The 23,180-nt window shown below is 53.2% G+C and overlaps 1 protein-coding gene across 1 annotated transcript in view; it reads right to left on the bottom strand.

The window, feature by feature from the left end:
• Positions 1-282: 282 nt before the first annotated feature.
• CRHR1 (corticotropin releasing hormone receptor 1) overlaps positions 283-23,180 on the bottom strand; it is a 34,731-nt gene continuing 11,833 nt past the window's right edge. The window contains exons 3-13 of the mRNA XM_026099400.2: positions 14,523-14,642; positions 12,369-12,454; positions 11,162-11,268; positions 10,647-10,767; positions 10,090-10,243; positions 9,748-9,808; positions 8,823-8,895; positions 7,169-7,254; positions 5,339-5,474; positions 5,081-5,122; positions 283-2,778 (exon numbers count right to left, since the gene is read on the bottom strand). Of these exons, the coding sequence (XP_025955185.1) occupies positions 2,638-2,778; positions 5,081-5,122; positions 5,339-5,474; positions 7,169-7,254; positions 8,823-8,895; positions 9,748-9,808; positions 10,090-10,243; positions 10,647-10,767; positions 11,162-11,268; positions 12,369-12,454; positions 14,523-14,642 (1,127 nt within the window). The 3' untranslated portion in view covers positions 283-2,637. The remainder of the gene's footprint in view (positions 2,779-5,080; positions 5,123-5,338; positions 5,475-7,168; positions 7,255-8,822; positions 8,896-9,747; positions 9,809-10,089; positions 10,244-10,646; positions 10,768-11,161; positions 11,269-12,368; positions 12,455-14,522; positions 14,643-23,180) is intronic.

Below are 23,180 nucleotides of genomic sequence, written 5' to 3'. Positions count from 1 at the left end.
GCTCATCTCCCCCCCCAACGGCAAGACAAGAAGGTGTTGAGACCTTCGCAGGGAGCCCGGCCCTGCTCTCCAAAAGAAAACCAGGCCTGCAAAGTCCTTGTGGGAGGAATCAAAGTCGTTTTAATCAAAGAAAGCTGAGAACACACACACCTCTCCCTAGCTACAGAAAGCAAAGTCGTGTCGATCTGAGCAGACCTCTGAGAAGGAGAGTGGAAAAACAGCGATGCAAACACGGATGCTTTTGTTTGGGTTTCTTTGTTGGATTTTTAAATTTTCGACTCCCCCCCCCCCCCCCCCCCCAGGTGACTCAGCCTTAGAAAATCCAAACTGAACACACGCTGCATCACTTTTTGGTAACATCTCTTGTAAGTACAACAAAAAAGCTCCCTGGGGCGTTTCCACTTCTCTGTAGCAGCCAGAGCTTGATCCTCTCCTGTTGATGCGCCCAGCAGAGAAATCAAACCGACCCAGGGGGAAACAGAAAAAAGGGAAGATTTTTCAGCTCTTTTTGCTGGGTTTGTACTATTTTGCAAATTACCTTAAAGGAGAATAAAAAAATGGTGTTGCTGCTTTTCCCGTTGCACAGCTCTGGGGCACTTTTTTCTCACCCGCGGATGGTTCTGGGGCAGTTTCTGTGCCAGGGGCTGTCAGTGATGGGTGAACCTGTACAAGGACCAAAACCTGCCCCGCGTGCAGGGCACAGCCCTCGTTCTGGTCGCACGGCAGTACCGAGCCGCTGCTCCGGGCACGTTTTTACAGGCAACGGAGCATTTCTGAGTTTGGCTGCACAACAGACATGCAGGTAGGAAATCTCAGAAAGAAGGTGGGAAATGGGAGGGTTTTGCTTCAAACTATTGAACTTCTTGAACACTTCAATGAAGAAAGTGGAGGTTTTAGTCTGTGCCTCACGTTATAGAAAAAAAAAAGATGATTTTATTCCTTTCTGGCATTTTAACCTGAGGAAGTCAGAGCGGTGCTATTTCGGAGCTGCTTCCAACCTCCCTGGGGCAGGGAATACTGCCGACTTCTTCAGAGTGGGGAAACTGAGGCCCAGGAGCAAGAAGCAGCTTGAAGCCGGGCAGCAGTGACGACAGCCCCGGCCCGTGACCCCGCAGCAGCCTCCCTGGACCGGGGCACCCAGGGACCCTCCAGCTCTGAGGCAGCTGCGGCAAAACTCCCCCGCAATGAGGGTCCAGTTTGCATCCTCCGCCCTGGTGGGACCTTGCTGGGGAGGGAGACCGTGGCTCCTCCAAGGCACTTAACCCCACCCCTGCAAGGGAATTGCTTTTTTGTGCAACGGCTCCGTCCTGTGACTAAGGGCAAGGAACAACTTTGGTGCAGACCCCAGCTTTCAAGGGTAAGAGCAGGGTCCGGCTGGGACCTGCAGCCCTTCTCCCTCCTCCAGCCGTTCCCTGCCCTGCTCCATGACGGAGCAGGAATCGGCCAGCTCTGAGCGATACAAACAGGGTTTCTGCTTCTTTCCAAGCCCACGGTGGAGGGAGGCTGCCCGCCCGCGCTCCTCGCCCCAGCTCTTTCCTTGCAGGAGCAGGAGGCTCAGACACGAACCACGAGCTCGAGGGAGCAGCATGGGGCAGAGAGTGGCTCTGCCCATATCCCTGGGCACCTCCTGGGCGAGGAGTGATGATTAAGCTAAGCTGGGTTTGGACTTGAGAAAATTAATAAACGCACAAGCTTGTTTTTGGCAGAGGAAAGAGGCCCAGGAGAGCCGGGAGGCTTCAGCCCGGTGCAGCCCCGTGTGCTACGCTGGTCACTTCGTGCCCTAAGGGGAAAAATAACCCTTGAGTGTGGGGACCTCAACTTTTTCTCCAGTTGAGGCTCTGCTTTGCATCCTCTGTGCTAAAAGGAGAAATGAAAACAGTCAGATGGGGTTATGGGTACAGGACCCCCATGGGTGTCCCGCTGCCTGGGCAGGAGCAGCCAGCACTGCACGGGCTGCCCAGGGCTGCCAGGGACATGGTGAGGGACAGGGGCACATGGGCGCGAGGAACCCCCGTGGTATAAAAACCCAGCTACGTAAAGCAAAGTCTAGACTCAGCCCAGGGCTCTCTGTTCATTCCTGGTTTTAGGTCACCTGTGCAGCATCCCCAGCGCACGCTGGCTGGCGGGGTGACCGAGCTGTCCCTGCACGCCACGCCAGGGCTAGCGGGGCCAGGCGCCGTGCACCGACTTCCCGAGGGATTGACCCCACAAGCCATCCCGGTGCTGGCTCTGTGTTCCGACCCCCCGGAGCAGTCAGTGAGCCCGCTCCAGGCGAGGAGCTGGGACAAGCCCATGGGAAGCAGCCGTACAACTCAGGGCCATCGTGCCCGGGATGAAGGCCGGTGGGGAGGCTGTGATGGCTGCTAGCGAGGCAGCTGCAACATCTTGGGGCTCCTGCGGCTCCTTTTCCAGCTCCAGCAACAGTCAGGGAGACAAAGAAGCAGTCTTGGCTGTCGCATCCCACGCGGCAGTCCTGGAAAGCTGGACGCAAGCGGCCGTGGGGTTTCCCGTAGCTCTGGCGAGCTCCCCGTCCTCTGCTAGGTGGGAAGGACCCAGCTCCCGCGTCGTGCTCCGCTGCGGGGCGGTGGCCCCGAGGAGACGTGGCTCCCTCGGCCCGGACGGCGGCTGCCCCGCGGCTCACACGGCCGAGGACTGCTTGATGCTGTGGAAGCTGACGCGGGTGGGCGAGGTGGGGATGGACATGGCCCGAGCCACGCGGGCGCGGATGGAGTGCTTGTCCTGCCACCGGTGCCACCGCTTCCGTACGGCTGATCGGACCTGGGGACAGGACACGGGAGGAGGCGTTTAGCAACAGCACGGCTGCCAAGCTGCCTCCTCCGCCCGCAACAGGCCCTGCAGTGATGTTCACTGAGCCTCCGGATGCTGCGAGGGGAAGCAGTAACTGGGATGGTGGCACTGGTTTTCGGGGAGGGGGAATGGGGGACAGGGACTGAGGCACCGAAGTGGCTCACTCGATGTAATAAGTGAAAACTAGTGGGAAGCAAATGCTGCTGTTATAGTGCATTAAGCTATATTGGAGGTCAGATCACACAAATGGTTTGGCCCCTTCCTCCATCAAAACCCCTGGGACTACAGAAAGAGCAGGATGACCTACGTGTGGCAAAGGAGAGCCCAGGACTCCCCACCGGCTCAGGGCACCGTCCCATGGGGACCCAGGCATCCTGCTCCCTGCTCCTCTTCTCTGGTCCCACTTTTCAGGGTCCAGCAACAAAAGGGAGCTCAGATGTTGCTCACGGGCCCCAGCCATCCTTGCCTTCAGCCTTTCAACTAGAAACACCACTAAAACCCTGTTTAGCTTGGGCCTGCAGTCTGGGAAAGGTCCCAGGAGGCCCTGTCAGGTCCTGAGACACCTGGCTTCGTTTGACACGACGCCTGCAAAATCCAGCCCTTGCAGTTCTGCTTCAAAGGGCAAGAGATGAACCTGACTGCCAGTGCCTCCGAGTGTGGAATGGAAAGGAGAGGGAGAGATAAATCTGGCCAGGCACGCACTAAAGAAGAGCAGATATCTCAGACGCTGCATGGGATGCTGGGAGCAGGCTGGAAGGGACGTGAATGACAGCTAGGGATGTTTCATGGCTTTTCTAGTCCATGCTAGTTGCATTTCTTCAACTTTAATTCTGGCCTACGACAGCACAAGTGCTTTGTGCGGCAGGTAAATATCGAAGAAATGCCTTTCCATCGACTGCAATGTGTGATGGCCCCCCAGGAGGTGGGTGCTGGATTGGGGTGGCTGAGACAGCAGGCAGCTCCTAAAAACAGCCAGCTACGGGGGAAATAACTAAGCAGATTTGGGCAAGAAAACACTGACCCTGAAACAGCAGCATTGGGGAGTTCTTAGCACACCTGAGCCCGTTAGGTCACAACACTGCCAGCATCAGATCTGTCTCTTATTGAAGAAAAGCAGTTTGAAATATATAGCAAAGAGGGATCTGTGTCATCTTTGGAGGCTTTAAAGTGCTTTTTACATTGCCTTTCCCTTGGGCTCTGCTTCTACTGATCGTGCTCAGCCACTGAGCCTAATAGCTAGCAAAGGTGTGAGAGCATTTGCAAGGAGGCAGGGGAACAAGCTGCCCAAATGACTGGCCCCAAGGTACAGCATGCCTCCACTCTCACCTCCTTTGCTCTTTTTCTACATGTACTTTGGGTCAGGGCTTGGGAGCTGACCCTATTCCCATGTGCCTGCTACCCATGGGCACACGGGGTTCATGCTAGGGAAGGATTTATACAAAGGACAAAGTGGCCAGGGTAGGGGGACATGGGTGCGTCTCCCAGAGGGACAGTTCTGGGATGTGGGTTTCCCTCCTCCAAACAGAAACTTTCAGGAAGAAACAGAGGGAAACATACTTTCTGTGAGATGTTTCATTTTTGCAGAAATTTCTGCAAAGAGCTGAGCCCCGTTCACTTCATGGGAAAGAGGTAGCAAAAATTCTCCATTTTCTTGGGTTTTGGAGGCTGAGTCTTCTTGTTAAACCAAACCAAGCAACCAAATAAGCCGCAAGAAATAATAAACCTCTGTGAAACAATGTTTAAGAGATAGAGATGGCTTTCCAAATAGTGAAGCCATGGAAGCTGTCAGCTGTGTTTGTTTTGGAAGGGCTTTTCACAGGCAATTCTCACAAAAAGCAAATGAAAGCACAAGGAGCTGCAAAAGCCTCCTAAATTTCCTATGAAAAACAGGAGCCCATTTTCTGCCAGCTCCTACCAGCAGCAGTGTTCATGGTGGGGGGCTCCCCATGGACAAGGGGAGATGGAGATAAAGCTCTGACTTTGATGCTGGAAACACCTTCAGCTGGGGAAACATTTCTCCAAGGCTGAAGAGACCCTGGCTCACCCCAGATGCTAGTCCCTGATGCTGGGCTTGGGTCCCAGCCTCCTTTCTCCACCAGGGGAGTCCAGATGCCACGTGCTCGGGTGCAAGCACCCTCTGAGCCCAGGCACCGGACCCAGTGCAGAGGCAGGAGCCCCTCGAGCTGCCTCCAGCTGAGCTTGTGTCTGCATGCATGGAACCACGTAGATGTGCCTCAAGAGGCTGCCGTGTGTCCCCAGCTCCCGTGCTCACCTCACTGTTCAGGAAGCAGTAGAAGACAGAGACAAAGAAGCCCTGGAAGAGAGAAGAGAGGCAGAGTCACCACCAGCGCAATGGGCTTCGCACCAGCATGGCCACCTTGGAGCAACCCTGGGACTTGGGGAGGTCACTCCTGCTTCCAGGAGGGATGAGGTGGCAGGAGTGGGGCAAGGAAGGGCCTGTTTTCTGGCTGACGCCACATCCCTTGGGGGACTGGGATGGCAACACTACTGCTAATGCCAGGGACCATACCTGGAAAGACTCCAGAAAGGAGTTGAAGTAGATGAAGACGATCCTGGAGATCTCATCCTCACCCGGGTTGACGAAGAACAGCATGTAGGTGATTCCCAGTAAAGGCAGCAGCACCAGAGTGGCCTTGACAGCTTTTCTGAGGAGGAAACAGAGCTGAGCTGCAGCCCCAGCTCTGGGACTGTCCCCATCCCAGGCACGGCTGACTGGTTGGGCTGGTCAAGGCAAGGCAAACCAGTGGCTGGGGAAGGATGGAGTGGAGCTGGGCGCATCTTTGCTGGGAGGGAGCCGATTCCTGATGATGGTTCCTGGATCATGCAAGCTGGAAGCAGCTGTGTGTGTGTGTGTGCAGCACTTCAGAGAGTCCAACCAGCTCTTGCGAGGTAAAATACAGTGGGGTCTGAAGGTGCCTTTGCATTTTGGATCTCATGCTTTGGTTTCTCCATTCAGGAAGGGAGGTGGATAGAGGAGACCTGACCTTGAGCTCTTGTGAAATGACTGCCTGGCTGTTACAGGACTTGATTAAAAAAGAATTAAGGAGGGTAAAATAATTCATAGCCATCAATATGGGTTTATGAAAAACTGATCTCATCTAATTAATTTGATCTCTCTTCTTGATGAGATTACAAGTTTGGTTTGTAAAAGTAATAGTGCTGAGGCAAGAGACTCCTGGAAGGATTTAGGCTTGATATCTCATTCATTTTGATTAGGGAAGAAGAACAATGCAAAGTCAACACTTTTTTCCTTAAAATTCTTGTTAATACACAGATCCCAACCAGAGCTTAGCACAGGGAAAAATCATCTCCCAGTGCTTTGAGGTGGGATCCTACAGGCACCAGTCATGGGGCCCGTGCTGGTCTGTGTCTGTATCGCTGACCTGGAGAAAAGCCGTATTTTCACCAAAACAAACTGGCAGATGGCACAGAGACCTGAGGAGCTGGAAATAATTAGGCCTGAGCTGGCTCTGAAGAGCAGCTCAGAGGCTTGGGCAGCAGCCAGGGCTTGTAACACTGTTGAAAGTCCAGGATCAGTAACTGCCCCCGGACACAGGCTGTTTGGAGGAGCCTCAGAGAGGCTGCTGGAGAGCAGCACCCAGGTCCAGCGAGGAACCAGAGGTCTCAGAGGGGAGATGCAAAGAGCGGGTGGAGAATCCACCTTAAAGGGGGACAGTCGTGACATGCTTAGCTTAACTAAGCTAAGCGGATGACAAAGCTGGGGGACCCTCCACGCCAAATCTGCCTCTCTACCCAATATGCAGCTTAACAGAGACATTCACTGATTCCTGTTTGCAAAACGACCCCAACAGAAGCTCTGCAGAAGACCAAAGCACCTTCCTGTTCTGGGTGCTTCAGAGAGATGCTCTGACCATGCAGCTCCTGAGCTGTCTGCAAAATATTCCCCCAGAGGAAAAGGTTAAACCTTCCTGTCATTTGCTTGTGAGACCACTGCCTTTTCCTCTCAGGTTCACAAGCAGGTGCTTGAGGTGGCATTGATTCATTCTTCCTTCCTTGTTCTTTGCTTTGCTGCCAAGCAGCGATTTAATTCTCACCTCTGTGCCAGGATTTGCAGGTCCTGCTCTGGTGAGCTGATCAGATCCCATCAGGAGAGGCTTTTGCAAAGAGTTCAGCTCCCAATTGCTTCCACCAAAGGCGGATCCAGCTGCTTATGTCCTCTAATGTAAAGCGCTCTCTGGCCACGATTTCCAAACACCCCCAGTTGCAATGGCCAGGTGTCTCCAAGAAGCATTTGAGATGCTTTTAGCTGCCTCTCCCTCCGTGCCCCAGCTCCGAAACCTGCGCGCTGCTAGTCCCCATCTCCTGGCTGTGCTCTTACCTGTACTGGATTGTCTCTGATGTGGTCGAGGCTCGTAGCTTCGTCATGAGGATTCGGACGATGTTGAACAGAAAGATGAAGTTGATCTGGAAGGAAGGGGGAACCCCGTTAGCGTTTGCTGCCTGGATGCTGCCTCTTCCCGTGGCTCCCCTGAGCACCTGCAGCGTTAGCGATCCCTGAAGGGCAGCAGGCCCCTCCGGAGACATCCCCCATCAGACCTCTGCTGCAATTTCAGCTGGCTTACTTTAAACGTCTCCTGAGTGGACTGGGTGGGCTTTGCGCTGGAGCAGATGAGGAGCGCTCGCACTGCGTGCCCTGGCAGAGCTGGCGGGGTTGGGGGGGGGAACAGCCCCAGGGCAGGGCCGGCTGGAGCAGCACTGCCGTCTGCACGGTGCCTTCCTGCCGCCATCCCGAGCGGCAGAGGCAACGGGCTGCACAGCACAGCTGAACTGCTACTTGGAAAAATCTCCTCTTGAACCTGAACTGAGGCTGAGATGAGGCTGGACAGCCGTAAAGGCAAGAAGCAGTTAAATCAGCCCAGAGAGACTCTGCTTCTTGCAGAGGTACCTATTGCCTTCCATGCACCGGGACGGGACATCTGGATTTATTAGTTTTTTAAAATCACTGAAGCAATAGGACTTTGTTCGAGGGACCAGGGACAGCAGAGCAGACAAGGAAAAGGGTGAGACAGAGTGAGAGGCAGAGAAGGGGGTGAGAGAAGAATGGAGGGGGGAAAGAAGGAATAAGAGGCCAAAGGGATTTTGGGAGAGCGGCTGCCAGCGCAGCACGGAGCTGCTGGCCAGGACCTGTGCTTGGCAGCTCTCCTGGCTGCTGCTTGGCTAATGAAGGTGCAGGGAGGCAGCACTGTAAGCCGAGCACCATCGACACAGATTAAAAGCGGCCTGGCTACCTGACGGGCTGGGAAATGAGAAGCAGGTTCCAATTACTCAGAGAGACAGAGGGGATGCTGCCTGGTACCGGTGATTAATACCCCCTTGGCTTTCCTCAGCGCTGGGCAGGGAAGGAAGCAAAGCTGTGGGACCTCTCACACAGCTTTTCCCATGCAAACTCAGGTCAGATCTCTGCCACTGCTGCCAGGACCTGCCACCTCCATCCCCATCTTGCAGCCCCTCCTTGTCCCTCCCAGAAAAGGCAAAGCCCCGGCAAGTTATGCTCTATCTGACCTGTGGTTTATGGATCACTGCTCAGCTGAGGGCCAGGAGCAAAGCAATGGGGAATAGGATTGGGCTCCCTGGGCTGCTGCTGCTTCCCAGCAAAGCACTTGCTCACCTGCACCGGGGTAGAGCTGGGCTGGAGCATCACTTCCCAGCCAGGGCACCAGGGAGGGACTCACCCGGGTACTTGTGGGAGTCTGCAGATGGGATCATCCCCCTCAGAGCAAGGTCTCCAGGCTCTTTCCAGACAGTGGGATGCAGGGCATGCTATTTCTCATCTTGGGGTAGGTGTCCAAATTTGCTCAAGCTTGGCTGAGGGAAGCTGGGCATGCAGGGAAACACTGCTATGATGCGGGAGCATAACCTGCCACAGCAGGGTAACACTAAGGAAAGGGGCAAAACCCTGCTCAGCCACAGTCACATCTCATGTGCAGACAGAAAAGACCCTATTTCGGCCAGCAAGGTATCTTTGCTCTTACCAGAAGCACCAGGATCATGGGGCCTTGGTATATGTAGTCGGTATAAACTCCTGCTCTCTTCCCAAACCAGCACCTGCAAAGCAAGGACAAGTGGTGCTGGGGACAAGCCAGCAGCATGAGAGCTGCTCCCTTCCAGGGCTTTTGTGAGAGCAGGAACTGGAGCAGACCATGCAGGATCCACGCCAGGGCTGATCCTCCTCTCATGCTGGAGAACATTAGGAATAGCACCCTAACACAGTATTAATGAAAACAAGGCACTCAAATGAACTTGCATGCACGTGGGTCTGGGCAGGCACCGTCCCCAGCAAATCCTGCCGGAACTCGTGCAGGTATCTGTGTCCTAAAAGTACTTTTTTTGGATTTTTGCTAAATCGGAGCTGCTCCAGTGTGTGTGTAGCACAGGTTTTTTGAAGTCACTGGGCAAAACTAACACTGAAAAACAAGACAAGCTGCCATTCATCTAAACAGGCTCCTTTTAGCTTCACAATACACATGATGAACTCATCAGGTTCCTGCTAAGTCCTCCATTAGCAAGTCTCTGTGAAAACGGCTCAGGTGGTGGTAGTTTATATCTCTGCTGGTAGATTAAATCCCTGCTCCATTTAACAAACACTTTGTAGGAGTTCTGGCTTAATCTAGCTTTTTCCCCCTAAAATCTCATTTGTCCTTTGAGGAGAAAAAATGCAGGAGCAGGCAGCTGCAACTAGGGCTTGTGCCGCAGAGAGCCTAAAGGTAGAATAAAAGAACGGATGGAAGAATATCGTCTTTTCTCCACCCCTTCTGTGTATCCTGCCTTGTGTCAGCCCTTCCAGGCAGGAACCGAGCCTGCTTCTTGTGTGCTGTGTGTGCAGCTCCTTGCACAACTGATTTCTAGGTAACAGGAATAGAAAAGAGAATGAGAAACAAGAATAGCGGTGGGGCTTACTTCTCGTTGTCGTAGTACAGCTTCCCGATGGCCCAGGCAACGATGATGGGAAAGGGGATACCTGTAAATGAACACAAAGCTGAGCCTTAGGGGTGCAACCCGGTGACCAGGTTATGCCATGATAGGGATTTTCCAGCACAGGGCTCACACGGAGAGAGCCACGGGGTGAGCCGACGTGGCCCTCCAAGTCCCGCGTGTGGACGGCTCCTCCTGCTCCTGGCAGCCCTTTGCAGCGATGCCTGTGCAGGGAGGGCTGGAGGTGGGAGGGGAGGATGAGGACGGGCACCCGCCGTCACTAAAGACTCTGTTGCCCTGTGGATGAAGGGGAGACGCAGTGCTTACACCAGCCAATGCAGATGAACATCCACTTGCGGAGCTTGTCTGTGGAGTAGGTGAGCACGATGGCCGTGTGGAGGTAGCAGCCCTCGCCGAACATCCAGAAAAAGTTGGTGACGTGGAAGTAATTGTAGGCGGCCGTGACCAAGCGGCACCAGACCTGCCGAAGGGGATGGGTGGGTGAGGAGGAGATGTGCAGGGTGAAGAGCAGAGCTGCTCAGGGAGAGAACGAATGGGTGGCCCTCCCCAGAGCATCACTGCTCCCAGGTGGGCCATGTCAAGAAAAGCCCACAGTGTTGTCTTCAGAGGGTCTCTGTTGCTGGTAGGGAGTAAGAGGCAACACTGCCTCTGTGTTAGTGGGGAAACTGAGGCAGCCAGGCACAGACCCCAGCAGAGCAACTGAACCAGGTTTCCCATAAGCATAGGTTGTACTACAGCCACCATGCAGCCCTATTCCAGCTCAAGCTGCTCCTGTGGCCTCATCTATAGGATGCTTGAGCTCCCCCCTACCCAAGCTGACCGGCCCCAGGGTCAAGCCGGCTGCCCAACGGAGCTGCACCTACCACATTGCTCTCGTGCACCTCCGGGTTCATCGTGAGCTGCACCACGAACCACGTGGCATTGCGCAGGATGAAGGCTGTGATCAGGTTCCAGTGGATGATGTTCCTCAGGCACCGGATGCTCCTGCGGAGGGACGAGGGACCATCAGAGCACAGTGTCTGGGAGCCGGCCACGTTTGGGGAACGGGGCTGTTTGTGGAGCTGAATGTCTTTGTAGGGGGGATGCTGGGGCTGTGCCCGTACCCCTGGGGTAGGTGGGCAGGACCAATGCCAGGAGACCATCGGGACCAAGGAGGGCCTCTGTCTCCATAACCCCCAAACAGCAGGAGGAATATAACCCAGAGCTAGGCACAATCCCCCCAGACCAAAGGGCAGCTGGGAAGTGAGAGCCGCAGGGGAGGATATGGCAAAACACAGGGGCTCCAGGTCCCTCCCCAGCCCAAGCGCCTTGGGGTGATCCCTCCAGCCTCCTCCCCTTCTCACGTGGGGGTTGGGTTGCAGCAGGTCGAGGTGCTCACCGCAGGCGCATGAAGAGGACGAAGGCCACGAGCAGGGCCCCCAGCGAGACGCAGTGCCCCAGGTAGTTGATGATGACAGCAATGTGGTAGTGCAGCTTGCTCTTCTTCTGCAGGGGAGGGAAAAGCAATGGGGAAGGGGGTCAGCGCTGGCTCTGGGTACCACCATGCAAACCCACCTCTTCCATCGTGATGTCAGCTCTGAGAGCTGCACTGTGATTTTTAGCGGCCCCACTCAAAAACCACTTGGAGCCCACTGCCCATCTCATGTGGGCCAATTAGGAGATGGCGGAGCAGAAAGGAGAAGCACGAACCAGAGCTGGGCTTGCAAAGGGCTTGTGTCCTACTCATGCCCAGGCAGCTAGCGAGAGGCCCATGGATGCTGCCCCTATAGCAGCCCTGCTCTGTGCAGGGACATCCCTGACCCATGTCTGGGGAAGTCCTGCCTTTAATTCAGCCAAGCTGCCTGGAAACGTGACATTTGATGTCTCAGTTCATTCCACTTTGCCCTGGGGGCAGCTGAGAGACTTGGGTGTATTTGGGCAGAGGGAGCAGGGGATCATGGGAAGGCATGTATGATAATTAAATTAATTGATTGGTCCTGCTGTTAGGCACTCATCCAACCTGCAAATTAGCAATTAACTGAGTGAGAAAACTGTTCCTAGCAAGAGATATCAGCATCTTAAATACCAGAGGTGGCTATTAACTGCAAATGAACAGCCTGTATGTCCTCTCCTCTGCTCTGAGGAGTGGCTTGACTTACTCTGGGTCTTGTAATTCTTGGTCTCCATTCTTTTTTAAATCCCTTTCAGCTTCCTAAACATCTTTATTTCAATGCCATCTGCCAGTAGGCAGGGACAGGGTTTGCACTGAGTGCTTGTGTTGGGAGGGAGCTGGTGAAGCAGAGGATGGGGCTGGGGCTAGAGGGCATGCTTATCCGCATCCAGGGCTATGGGCTCAGGGGACCTCACACTGCAAATCCTCCTGGCTTTTTAACAGGGAAGGAATTGTTTTTTTCCTCCAGGGAGTGAAAATGCAGAGCAGTGAGGGAGGTGCTATATGCTGCATGTGACCCTAAAGACTTGGACAGTGATGCATGCCCAGCCCTGCAGCTCCCTTGAACCATTCCTGGCCTGGACATTGCTGCCTTTCAAACCTGTTTCCTCCCCCTTATCCTCCTGCCACAAGCCCGGCTGAGTCAGCGTCCTACCTCCTCGCTGAGGATCTCCTGGCACTGGGAGTAGTTGACACGCGCTGCCCAGCTCCCGTTGGCGAGGCACTCCCTGTAGCCATTGTCTGCAAGAGAGGATGCACGTTGAAGGGTTAATGGTGTATGGTGCATGGGCTGGACACAGACCTTCAGGGAAAATGAAAAATGCGACCTGATGATCATTAATAATCCAGGGGTCTGACACCAAGCCAGTGGAGTCTTTTTCCTTAAAGCCAACTCAGAGCATGACTTGGTTGCTACTGCAGGACCAAAATCCCCAGCACAGTGTGGGGAGGTGTCATCCCTGCTCTGCAAAGCTCTTGTTTGACAAACAGGAAAGCAAGGGCAGGAGCCTTTTCAGGAAGGCTGCAGGGCCTGGGGAAATGCTTTCAAGCCAAGAGGAGGATCTGCGCCTTGGGATGCTTCCCCACATCTTCCAAAATGCTCACGTTCCCAAAAATTGCCCCACAAAGGTCTGGGAACCCTCCCTGGTGCTTCCAGACCTGGGCTGAACTGCTTTCAGAAAAGCTTCTATGTTGCCTGTGCAATCTGGAAATCAGAGGCAAACACAACCTAAACCTTTCTGTGAATATTTCAGAACCGTCCAAGGCCTTTGTGCTGCTTTTTGGTCTCCAAGCAGCCACAGGTTCAGGCAGATTCACAAGACCAGTCACTGCCTGGAGCTCTTCCCTGTTTGGCTTTTGGGGGGTTTCCCTGAAGTCAATACCCAGATGGGAGAGATTTAAGGACAAGGTCTGCTTCCAAAGGGCAGGGAATGATCCCAAGTTTTTGCCAAAGCAAATGACTCTTTGCAACTCTCCATGGGGACTGACAGCAAATCTGTTTGAATTTCTTAGTCAAGCTGGCAACCATGTAAATGGCCACAGACCAGGTCCAGACTTGGAGTGAGGATAAGCAGGGTTCAGCAGGCTGGAGCCAGAGACCTGGCTTTTCTCCAGAGCACCAGCTCTGGCCCTTAGGAGCCCCAGTGCTCTGAACACTGAGACGTAGCGGGAGAGGCACGAGTCCAAATCGCTTTTTCCCTTCCTCTGCATGGTTTGCTTGAGTGATCATCTGCCATCCAGCGACTGCTATTCCAATGACAGCGTGAAGTTTGCACTTTTCTCCCTGCATTAGTAGCTTTCTCAGCCTCCGGCAAGCTCCGTCTGCCCGGGACAATGAGACACGAGGCTAATTGGGAAGGAGCAGCTGTGACAGGCCCAGAGGAGCTTCCCATTAGCATTAGTACTGGGGGAATGCGAGCGCGTGGGTGACTTTGGGGCTCTGCTATTAACGGAAGAGACCGTGAGCCCCATCAAGGTGATGAGATGGGACAGAGATGGGAACAACTCTTAGGCAGACACAAGTATGGATTAATGCAAAGAGACTCCTACAGTGGCATGAAAGCACCATAAAGCAAAAGCTGTCCGTGTATGATGTGCCAGCGGGGCAAAAAGGTGCAGGACAAACCGTGATGCTTCCTGCAGGAAGCGAGATGTTTCTTTCATAAAAAGCAGCACTTGGTCAGAAACCCAGCCATGTGCTAGGAATGGCTTTGAGGGCTTTCCGAGTGCCTTTGCCTCCCTGGACTTCAACATGTCCTCTGCCACCCAGCCAGGCAGAGCAAGGCAGCTTTCCCTGCAGTGACAACGCAGTCACCGGTGGCAGGCAGGAATGAGCCACAAGCACAAGCTCTTGCAGGACTGGGGCCTAAACTGCAACGGGCTCTGCCATTGGGGACCCCTGATGGGACAAGGTCCTGGTCCTTGCTCAGCTGGCAGTTGCAGCCCTGTGTGTCACCTCCAACAGCAGGGCAAGCATGCTTGTCCTCCCCCATCCCTCAGATAGAGATATCAGCCTTCTCCCCCTTCACTGGGGCTTGCCCAGGAGGACCTGCTTATAAAGGCACTGCTGTGAAATGACCTTGCTTTACACACCAAAGTGCTGGGGGCAAAGGCAGCTCCCAAAGTCTGGATTATGAGGGCTTCTTTTCTGCTTGGTTGTCAGATGACACAGAGCACCCCAAATAGCCCTGTCTCCAGAGACCTGTTGTTGCTCGTGCACCCCTAGCCCCCAATGCACGTGGCTCTTTCTGAACTCCCCTCATCCCTCACCCACCCGCATCCCCATCTCTGCCGATGCTGCTCATCTCACTTGTGGTGTTGTACCGCACGCCGTAGAAATACTCAGGGCAGGGCCGAGCCACCAGCTGTCCCACGGCGCTCCGGGGCCAACACGTGCCAATCAAGTCTACTGAGGCATTGCACTGGGGGCCTGGGGGAGGAGAAAGGCAGAGGGTTAGCAGAGATCTTGGGATCACCTCTGGGCTGTTAAAGGACCCGGGTTTGTCCCGGAAGGGCTGAGGCTGGAGTCCCTGCTGCACTGAGGGGTTGGTGGCTGCTCTTCTCCCAGCAGAGCTTCAAGACAGACACCAAACGGGCTCTGCGCCAACCCTCCCCAAGGGCAGGTTGAGCCAGCCTGGCCCTGCCTAAGACCCTGGTCCTGTCTAAGCACCCAAGAAGCTTGGTCTGGTGCAAATCTGGCACTCTAACTTGGATTCCTGAGCCCGCCTGTGGTCCTGGCTCTGGTCCTCCTGCCCCTGCTGTTCCTTGAGCATGACTTCGTTGTCCAGCTCGGCACCAGCCAGCAATAAGCCAGGCTGTCCTGTTCCCAGGGGTGATGCCAGCCTGGTGCTGGTGGGACGCTTCTCAGGGACCTCTTCCCTTCTGATCCTCTCATACCTCCCCGTTGCAAGGTTTCTTTCCTGACTGTTCATGTTGGTCTCTTCCAGCCTTTGCCAGAAGAAAGCTCTCAGTCTGCTGCTGCTGGAAGAAGGACTTGTGTGCTTTTCCCAGCTATACAAGTGGGCTAACGTGGGCATTAGGTAGGCCAGATTGCAGTCTTTTTTTACATATATTTTGTATAAATTTAGAACAACATGTACCATAGCTAAATATGTCTTAGCTACGTCTCAAAGTGAGGTAGGAAGCACAACAGCTATGTAATATCAACATAATACAGTCATTAAGGGGCTGCAGTCTGAAGACAGATCGGCAGGGGATCTTGGAAGGGGTAGAGTTCAGTGCAAACCCTTTCTGTGTACTGGAGATGTCTGGGCTGCCAGTGCTGAGACAAACATTTCCTAAGGCAAATCACCTCAATTCACAACTCTTCTGGGTGTGAGAACACAGCATTTCCTCTTGACCTGGCCTCTAAGAATGAGCATTAGTTGAAAGCCTTTCCAGAGATCGCCTGTGGATAGAGCTGGCTAAAACCCAGCTAAACAAACAAAAGCAAAATATTGCCTTATTGATATGATGAAGATTTTCACGGGGGGATATTTGTCATCATTGCTGATCTGAAAAATGGCCTCCTTGGTTTGTTGGGAAATTCCTGGAGCAAATTTTCAGTGAAGAGAAAACAAGGTTTTTCTTCAAACGCCCTTGCAAGAAAAACAACTTCCAAGGAGTCCAGCATGTGCGTTGGGGAATTATTCAGAGCGTGGTGAGTGCTACCATCTCCCTCCTATAGCTTATAGTGAGAAACTAATTTTAACAATGACCCTTGCTTTTCGTTTTGCTAATGTGTATGTTGCTGTAGCAACCTTCGCTTTAAGTATTTTGAGGCTATATTTCTTAGAAAACACCATGCATTCAATCACGTGTTGTGTGTATGCCTGCGCTTATCTGTGTCCGTTAGCAATTGTTGAGCCCTTTAGATGTTTTGACCCAAATCTGACACAGAACCAGAGGGTCAGAAAACAAGCTCAGTGTTTAAAATCTTATGGTAATACGTGGCCGAGTAGAGAAGAGAGAACTGGTAATTACTTCCACTAAGGATAAAGTTAAACTGTGAATGCTCTATTAGCCACCTGGGAATCCACTCACACGAGGTGCCACATAAATACCTGGATTAGGAAACACTTCACTTGACCCATGAGACACAGATGTGAGGGAAAACTGGGTCAGTGCAGAGCTGCTGAAAACCTTCACTGTGACCAGCGGGGCTAAGCACAAAGTCCATATTCTCTGGGCTGCCCCACGCCTCCGTTTCCCCACCTGCACCCAAGGGCTGTGCTGCGGCACAGGCGCAGACTGCTCGGTGGGGACAAGCAGGAAGACCAAGCAATTAAAGGTCAGCAGAGCCGGAGACCGGCAGCAATGGTACACTCAACCAGCAGAGAACAAGTGACAGCAACATCACTAATAACCAAACCCGAGATAACTTTGTGGAAATCACGTTGGCAGACAAAGGTGGCAACGTTCTGTTTTACAGCTCCTAAAGGCTGGGTATGATATCTCCACATCACCCCAAGGCACTCGATTTAGTGCTGTGGGCCACGCCGATTAAAGTGCCACGGCCACCCACCAGATTAAAAACAGAGAGGCCAGGTCTCGCAGTCCCGTCGCTGCCAGAGAACCACTGTGGGAAGGGAAGACGGAGCGGGGGACGGGGCAGCAGTGCCACCAGGACCTCGGCCCCCTCCTCATCCCGGGGGTTGAGGTGAGACCCAGGGCTGGAGGCAGCAACGGGGTGAGCAGGCTTTGCCCGGGCACCGCTGGAGACCGATCTGGGGTCTGTCCGACCAATTTCTAATCTGGCGGGTGGCTGTAATGTTTCCCCTGGGCTCACGACTACGAAGAAAAGCCACAGGGCTTGCTGCTCTCTCCAACATGCAGGGAAGGGGGAAGAAAAAAAAAATCAGCTGTTGGGGAAGGGTTAAGTAAAACAGCAGAGGAGAAGAGGGCCATGAGGGCTGTGACATCCCATCTGCCCATCAGGACCGCCTGCTCCAGCTGCTCCCCAGCAGCATGCAGCTTCCAGCATTTAGAGGGCTGTTTAGCATGGAAATGATATGCGTGGATGCTAAATGCATTCATGTCTGCTTCTCAGCCCATCCGTATTTGCGGAGGGATCATTCTCCCAGGTTCTGCAGGCGCCTGCTCTGGCTTTCTCAGCCTCATTTGCTGTACAGACACAGTTATGTTTTTTGTGGCATTACATCCAGAAAGGTCAATGGCTTTCCTTCATGCACCCCATCCGCCAGATCTGGCTCCCTCCCACACAGGGACAGCACATTTGGGGTGGGAGGGAGCTGGTCCTGCTTTGAGACAGGGAGCACAGAACAGAGGAAGTCATTCAATTCCCTTCCCACCCCATTTTCTTCAGTTTTGACTGCTTTAAAGCAATATAAAGTATTTCCTTTACTCTAGAGAAAGGGAACCTGTCCAGGGAATTACACTGACACAACTATAGCGCAATAACTGTATCACAATAACTACAGCAACAGACTGTGTGAGGATACATATTGGGTTTTCTTGTTATCAAGGCAAACTTCCCTCTTGTTTCCACAGGAGAGGCTTCTCCAAGCTGCCTCCACCGCTCATCAAGAGCCATGCAACACGTCCGAGCTAAAGCAACGTGGATGTACAAAGCCTGGCAGGGTACAGCTCACTAGTCCCAGCTAATCTGCCAAAAGGTTTGAGCAAATTTAAAGAGGACCGAGTGTGTTTCTCCTGGGCCAGCACCACCAGACGTGCATCGGCAGTACTCTCCAACTGGGGCCAGGAGGTCTGAAGCTTTTTTTGTGTCATGCCACTGGGATGGTATGAAGAGGACTAAAGCAAAAGTTGCACTAATACAGCTATGCTGGCAAACATATCTGTCTCACACAGATGCAAGGGGCAAGGCTTTGCATGAGCACAGCATCTCAGCACACTGCTGCATCCCCACCGACAGCTGCTCAAACCGTGAAGTATCTCTCCTGGCATGCATTTCAATAGGGGCTAAAAAAGACAATCAAAGTCTGAATCACAGGCTCATTCCCATGGTTGGGAGTGACAGGGTTATTTACCTAAGGCATCTCAGGAGGCTGAGTAACAGCCAAAACACATTAGCTCATATCTCTACCAGGCCTGAGCTCTTACTCAAGTACAATTATCTCCATCCATACCTGATCACCTCTGTGATTGCATTGCTGTTGGTGCACTTCAAGCAGGCTGCAGCAAGGGCCCTTGGCTCCCTGTGGGAGTCACTTCTGGAGCATTTGCATTTGGTAATCAGAGCTTCAGCTCCACATCTAATCAAAATATGCTCCCCACAGCCAGTACCCAGAGGAACAGCTGGAGCTATAAAAGATCATCTCTCTCTCCCTCCTGGGCACCTACTATTGCTCTGGTAGGGCAGAAAGCACCCTTTCACACAGCTCATTGCCCTAGTGAAGGCACCATGGGGTGAGGATGGTCTTATTTAAGGGCTCTGATGCACGGGGGGGGGGGGGGGGGGGGGGGGGGGGTGGCTTATGGGAGTGCAGGTGCAGCAGCTCTGTCCCCAGCTGTGTGGGATCCCCTGCTGTGCTCAGGTGCTAAATGCCTGTGGGTAACAGCCCAAGGTATTAAGGGAAATTGCACTTGGGGAAAATTTATCTTAACAGGGGGCTGAAATTGGGTGGACAAGCTGTTTTGTTTCCCTCTAGAGCTGGACAGCCAGTCTGGCTGAGAGTGGCTGTGGTTGTCTCAGAGTATCTAGATCCTTTCCCACATCCCATCTTCAGTGCAGCTTTGGGTGGTTTTCGATGTTTCTATTGGTCTCTGTAAGTGTCTGGTCCTTAAAAAATCCTCAGATTCTATGTTCCTTGATGAGAAATAATTACACATGCTAATTAAGTGCTCTGTTAGCAAAATGTTTTTGCAATGAATTTGCTATTTGTTGCTATTCACCATCATGGACTGTCTCCTTGGATCTTTGTTGCTATTCTGGAGAAGGATAAATCAGAGACATCAAACCTGTCTTTTGCCATCAGCATTTGATGCATCTGTGCAATGTCATCACTTAAGACTGATCCATGTATGGCTTATGTGCCCCTGGAATATATAACCCTGTGGGTTGGTTTTGTTGTCCTGACACAACACGTCACGTGGTTGGAGTTGTGTTATTGCCAAAGGGAGCAGCCAGTGGCTTATTCCCTGGTGTGGCCTGGGCTTTGCTGGTGGGTGAGTTCACTGCCAGAGATATCCAGGCAGAGACTTTCAGTTCGGCTAAAACTGAGTTTTCCTGAGGTAGCTGGCTATGGTTTAACTGCATCCAGTCCAAAGTGCAGTCTAAGTGCTGTAGCTGCCATTCACACTGAAATGTGCCAGAAGGCTGCTACAGTTTTTCCCACCAGAAAACCTTAAACCATCACCTTCCTCCCTCTTCCAGCTGCAAGAAAGACCTATGAATAGAAGCAAGTTTCTATTGACATCCCTGTTTGCCAGATGATGAACTAAAATGGCTTTATCAATACTTAAAGCCCTATGATTTTGCCATATAGGCAAGTTCAAATTCATCTGTGCCCCAGCACACCCCCGTCTTGCTGTGCCCCCTCGGTGCTGAGTCCCTGCCGGGGTTCGCTGCCCGTCTCTTTACCCCCGCTCAGCTCCTCGCTGGTATTTCTGTGTTGGTGGGAGAGATGCCAGCGAGGCTGAAGGGAAGAGAGACGCTGCTGTTGATAATTTGACCTTTATGAATTTCAATTCCAGTCTCCCCAGGGGAGTCAATGAGTGAATGAAAATGCAGCAGCACAAGAAGGGCCCGCCGGAGTGATGTCAGCGGCTCGGGGAGCTGAGCCGAAGCTGGTGGAAAGGCTCGTGGTCAAACCGTCACGCTGTGTGAAACACGTTTCCGAGACTGCTTGGTAAAGCCCACCCAAAGGAGATGCTGAGACCCTTCACTGTGCTCATATCTTCCTCCACTGAAGCATTTTGTTACAGTCTGCACTGACGCAACTTGCTTGCTTTAAATACAAAAGTACACCCTCCTTCCCCATCAAAACCTCCTCCAGTTAAAAAAAAAAAACAATTCTAACATCACTTTATTGTCATTTTCCTTTGCTTTAGATCAATCTTAGGAGGCCACCCGTGCCGGGGAAATTCACAGCAAACACTGACCCTCGGGTGGGCTGGAGGGGGCAGAGGCAACAAGTGGGGATGCTCTACCACCGCTGTCCCTGGGCAAGGTCCCAGGTCAGTCCTCAAGCTGGACCCATCTCCCAGCACGTTTTGCCAGCAGAGCCTTTTCTGGGCCAAATAGCAATTTCAGTCCTTGCTGGTCTGCCCAGCTGATGAAATGGGAGGAGGCAACAGTTAGGAGGAAGCTGCTTAATCATCCCTTAATTGGCGACTGCTCTCATTAGCATGGCTGTCTCAGTACAAGGGAGGGCCAAAACAGCTCCCCTTTAGGGCTGGCTCTGGTTATGTGACAGCAATAGTCTGTCATGCACATGGGTGGCTTTTTCCTCTCTCTATAGCAGCCCTAATTTTGTTTCCTTCATCCCAGCCACTGCTTTTGGACCTGTATCTGAGCTGGGTGGCCTTGGCTACAGCCGTGAGACCATCGCGAGAAGATGGTCAGGAGCTCGGGAGCACGGAGAGCCCTCCGGTGGCTTCCCAATTGTCCCCTGTGCCTGGAGAGAAGGACCATTCCTTGTCCCTCCGTCTGTTTCGGGGGAAGGAATCAGCAGGACTCCCTCCTCTCTCCTGGGGACACACATGTGATTGAGGACAACAGTTTATTGAGAATAATCACAGGTAAAAAGCAGAACAGCCTAAAGTAGTGAAGAGTGCCAGCCAGGGCTAGTAGTAATTGGGTGCCAATTCCTTGGGCTGATCCAAGCTTGGATGCTATGAAGGGCAAAAGAACCCCATGCATGCTCCGAGCTCACTCCACTTGAGTGGCTTCTGCTGGGCTGCTTGCAAAAGCATCATCTATTAATCAGAAAGAGGCTTTTCCATCTGCTCAGATTTCCCTTTCCTTCCCCAGAAAAGTGCCACGATGGGAAATGGTCGTGCAGCTGCAGTTGGATGCTTTGCCCCAGCAGGCAAAATGACCTTGTCCCTCCCCAAGCAGCTTCCTGGCAGGGCAAGGGGAGAAGCAGCTGCTCCCACATCCCCAGAGAGCATAAATCATCAGCAATACAAATTCACTGTCTTAGGCAGTCTGTAAGCTGGGAGCCCTTGGGACAGGCACTGTTCCACTCTGGACAAGGGATGCTGATCTTTCCTATGTTTCTTTTAAATTAAGCTTAATTAAACCTAATTTATTGGGTTCCAAATGTTTGGTGGTGGTGCAGTTGACCCACTATTGCCAAAGCACCATCCTGACCTCAAGTCCAGCCTGATAGGAATTCTGTCTGGAGGAATAAATATTTAGTGCTACTGAGGACAAGAGCCTTTCTGATGGAGCAGGGCGCCCTGGCTGTGCGCGTGGATGCCCGGATGTCCCAGCACGGGCCGGAATCGGAGGTCCCACCGAGGAGTATTTCTGATACGTACCTGAAATATCAGGTCAGGCCACCAGCCCAGACAGGAAGCCTGGACAAGGCTGAACGCCAAAGGACATAGCCTTGTGTTGGGGACAGTTGGGCGCAGAGGACGACGGGCAAATCTCTGTGGACGAGAGGGCAGCACTGGTGAGCAGTCCTGCCTGGGGCTCAGCTGCTCTGCTTCCACAGAGGAGGGTTAGCATAGGCCTCCGTGCTTGCAGCACCCAGTGAGCGTCACCTTGGGTCTCTCTCCATCACGCTGCTGCAAGCAGAGACCTTACCAGCTCAGTGCATGAGCCATGGGCCGTGCTGGCTCCCTGGTGTGAAGCAGGGCTCCTGCAAAAGGAGCTTTGCACAGACTGCACTCAAATGATGAGGGGACTGGTGATGTGAGAGAGGAAGAGACCCCACGCTGGGTTATTTTTCGAAGGAGGAGTGCTGCGCTCTGCCAAATGGCAGGGCCGCTCGGTGTGCTCAGCTGGTACCTACCGAGATGCTGGCTGGAGGACCGGTGGGCCTCACGTTATTAGCACGTGCCATTTCCCAAGGGTTACGCAGACATTAACAAATTAAGTCTCACAGCCGCACTGCAATTCTCATTAGCGTTATTCTAACAACTCTCCCTTTTAAATAGCCTCAAAACCAAGTTTTCAGTTTTGCCAATGTCCCTCCCTAGGAATCGCTGCCTGAATCAGGCAAGGCTTAAACGGATGTGGACTGACGCTGAACTATACTTACCAAGCAACACACATAAGCCAATTAGTTTCATCTTTGTACCTCTTGCTCTAACCTCCCCAGAGCCAAGGCTGCTTGGAGATGCTCCAGCCTCATCCCAAATTCGTCAGGTTACTCGAGGCTGGCAGGTCAGATGGAGGGTCTCTGAGATGATGCAAATCTGAACCCTGGTGATGTTGTGTTCCCGATGTCCCAGAGTGATGGGAGCTGAGGTGTACCACATTCCCCCTTGGACTGGCATTGGTAAATCCCCACTGACCAAAACCCAACCCTTGCAAATTAACAGCACCCATTGCCTGAGGGCAGCCGTGTTCGCAGGCGCGCATCCATCAGCAAAGCCATGCCACCATCAGAAATCCCCCCTCTCTGCCCTCTCCCCCAGAGCTCAGGAGAGTTTCTCGGGGGTGGCAAAGGCTGTGAGCCAAGCCAGCCTGGCACCGGCTCAGCTGCCACCGGTGCAGCCGAGAAGAGCCTCTGGGAACCGCCTGCTCCCCGCTCCTGTCCATCTACCCCCGGCTCATGCGGGGGGAGGCCCGTGCATCCCGGGAGGGCTGGGCGTTGCTCTCTGCCCTGCTGTGGATCAGGAGCCTGCAAAGCAGAGCACACGTCGCACTGGGGATGGTGAGTAAGGCGATGCCTGGTGCCATTTATCACAGCCTAATGGGGCCAGGGACAAGCAACATCTTGCCGCGCAGAGTAACGAAACCTTCAGGGAGCAAAACAAATGGGGGATGACCAGGCTCCTCGTCTGAACAGTGCCCAGGCCAATGATACGG

Source organism: Dromaius novaehollandiae, chromosome 22 (assembly GCF_036370855.1).
Source record: "Dromaius novaehollandiae isolate bDroNov1 chromosome 22, bDroNov1.hap1, whole genome shotgun sequence".
In the NCBI taxonomy this organism is placed as follows: domain Eukaryota; kingdom Metazoa; phylum Chordata; class Aves; order Casuariiformes; family Dromaiidae; genus Dromaius; species Dromaius novaehollandiae.
This window is presented reverse-complemented; position numbering and strand designations above follow the sequence as displayed.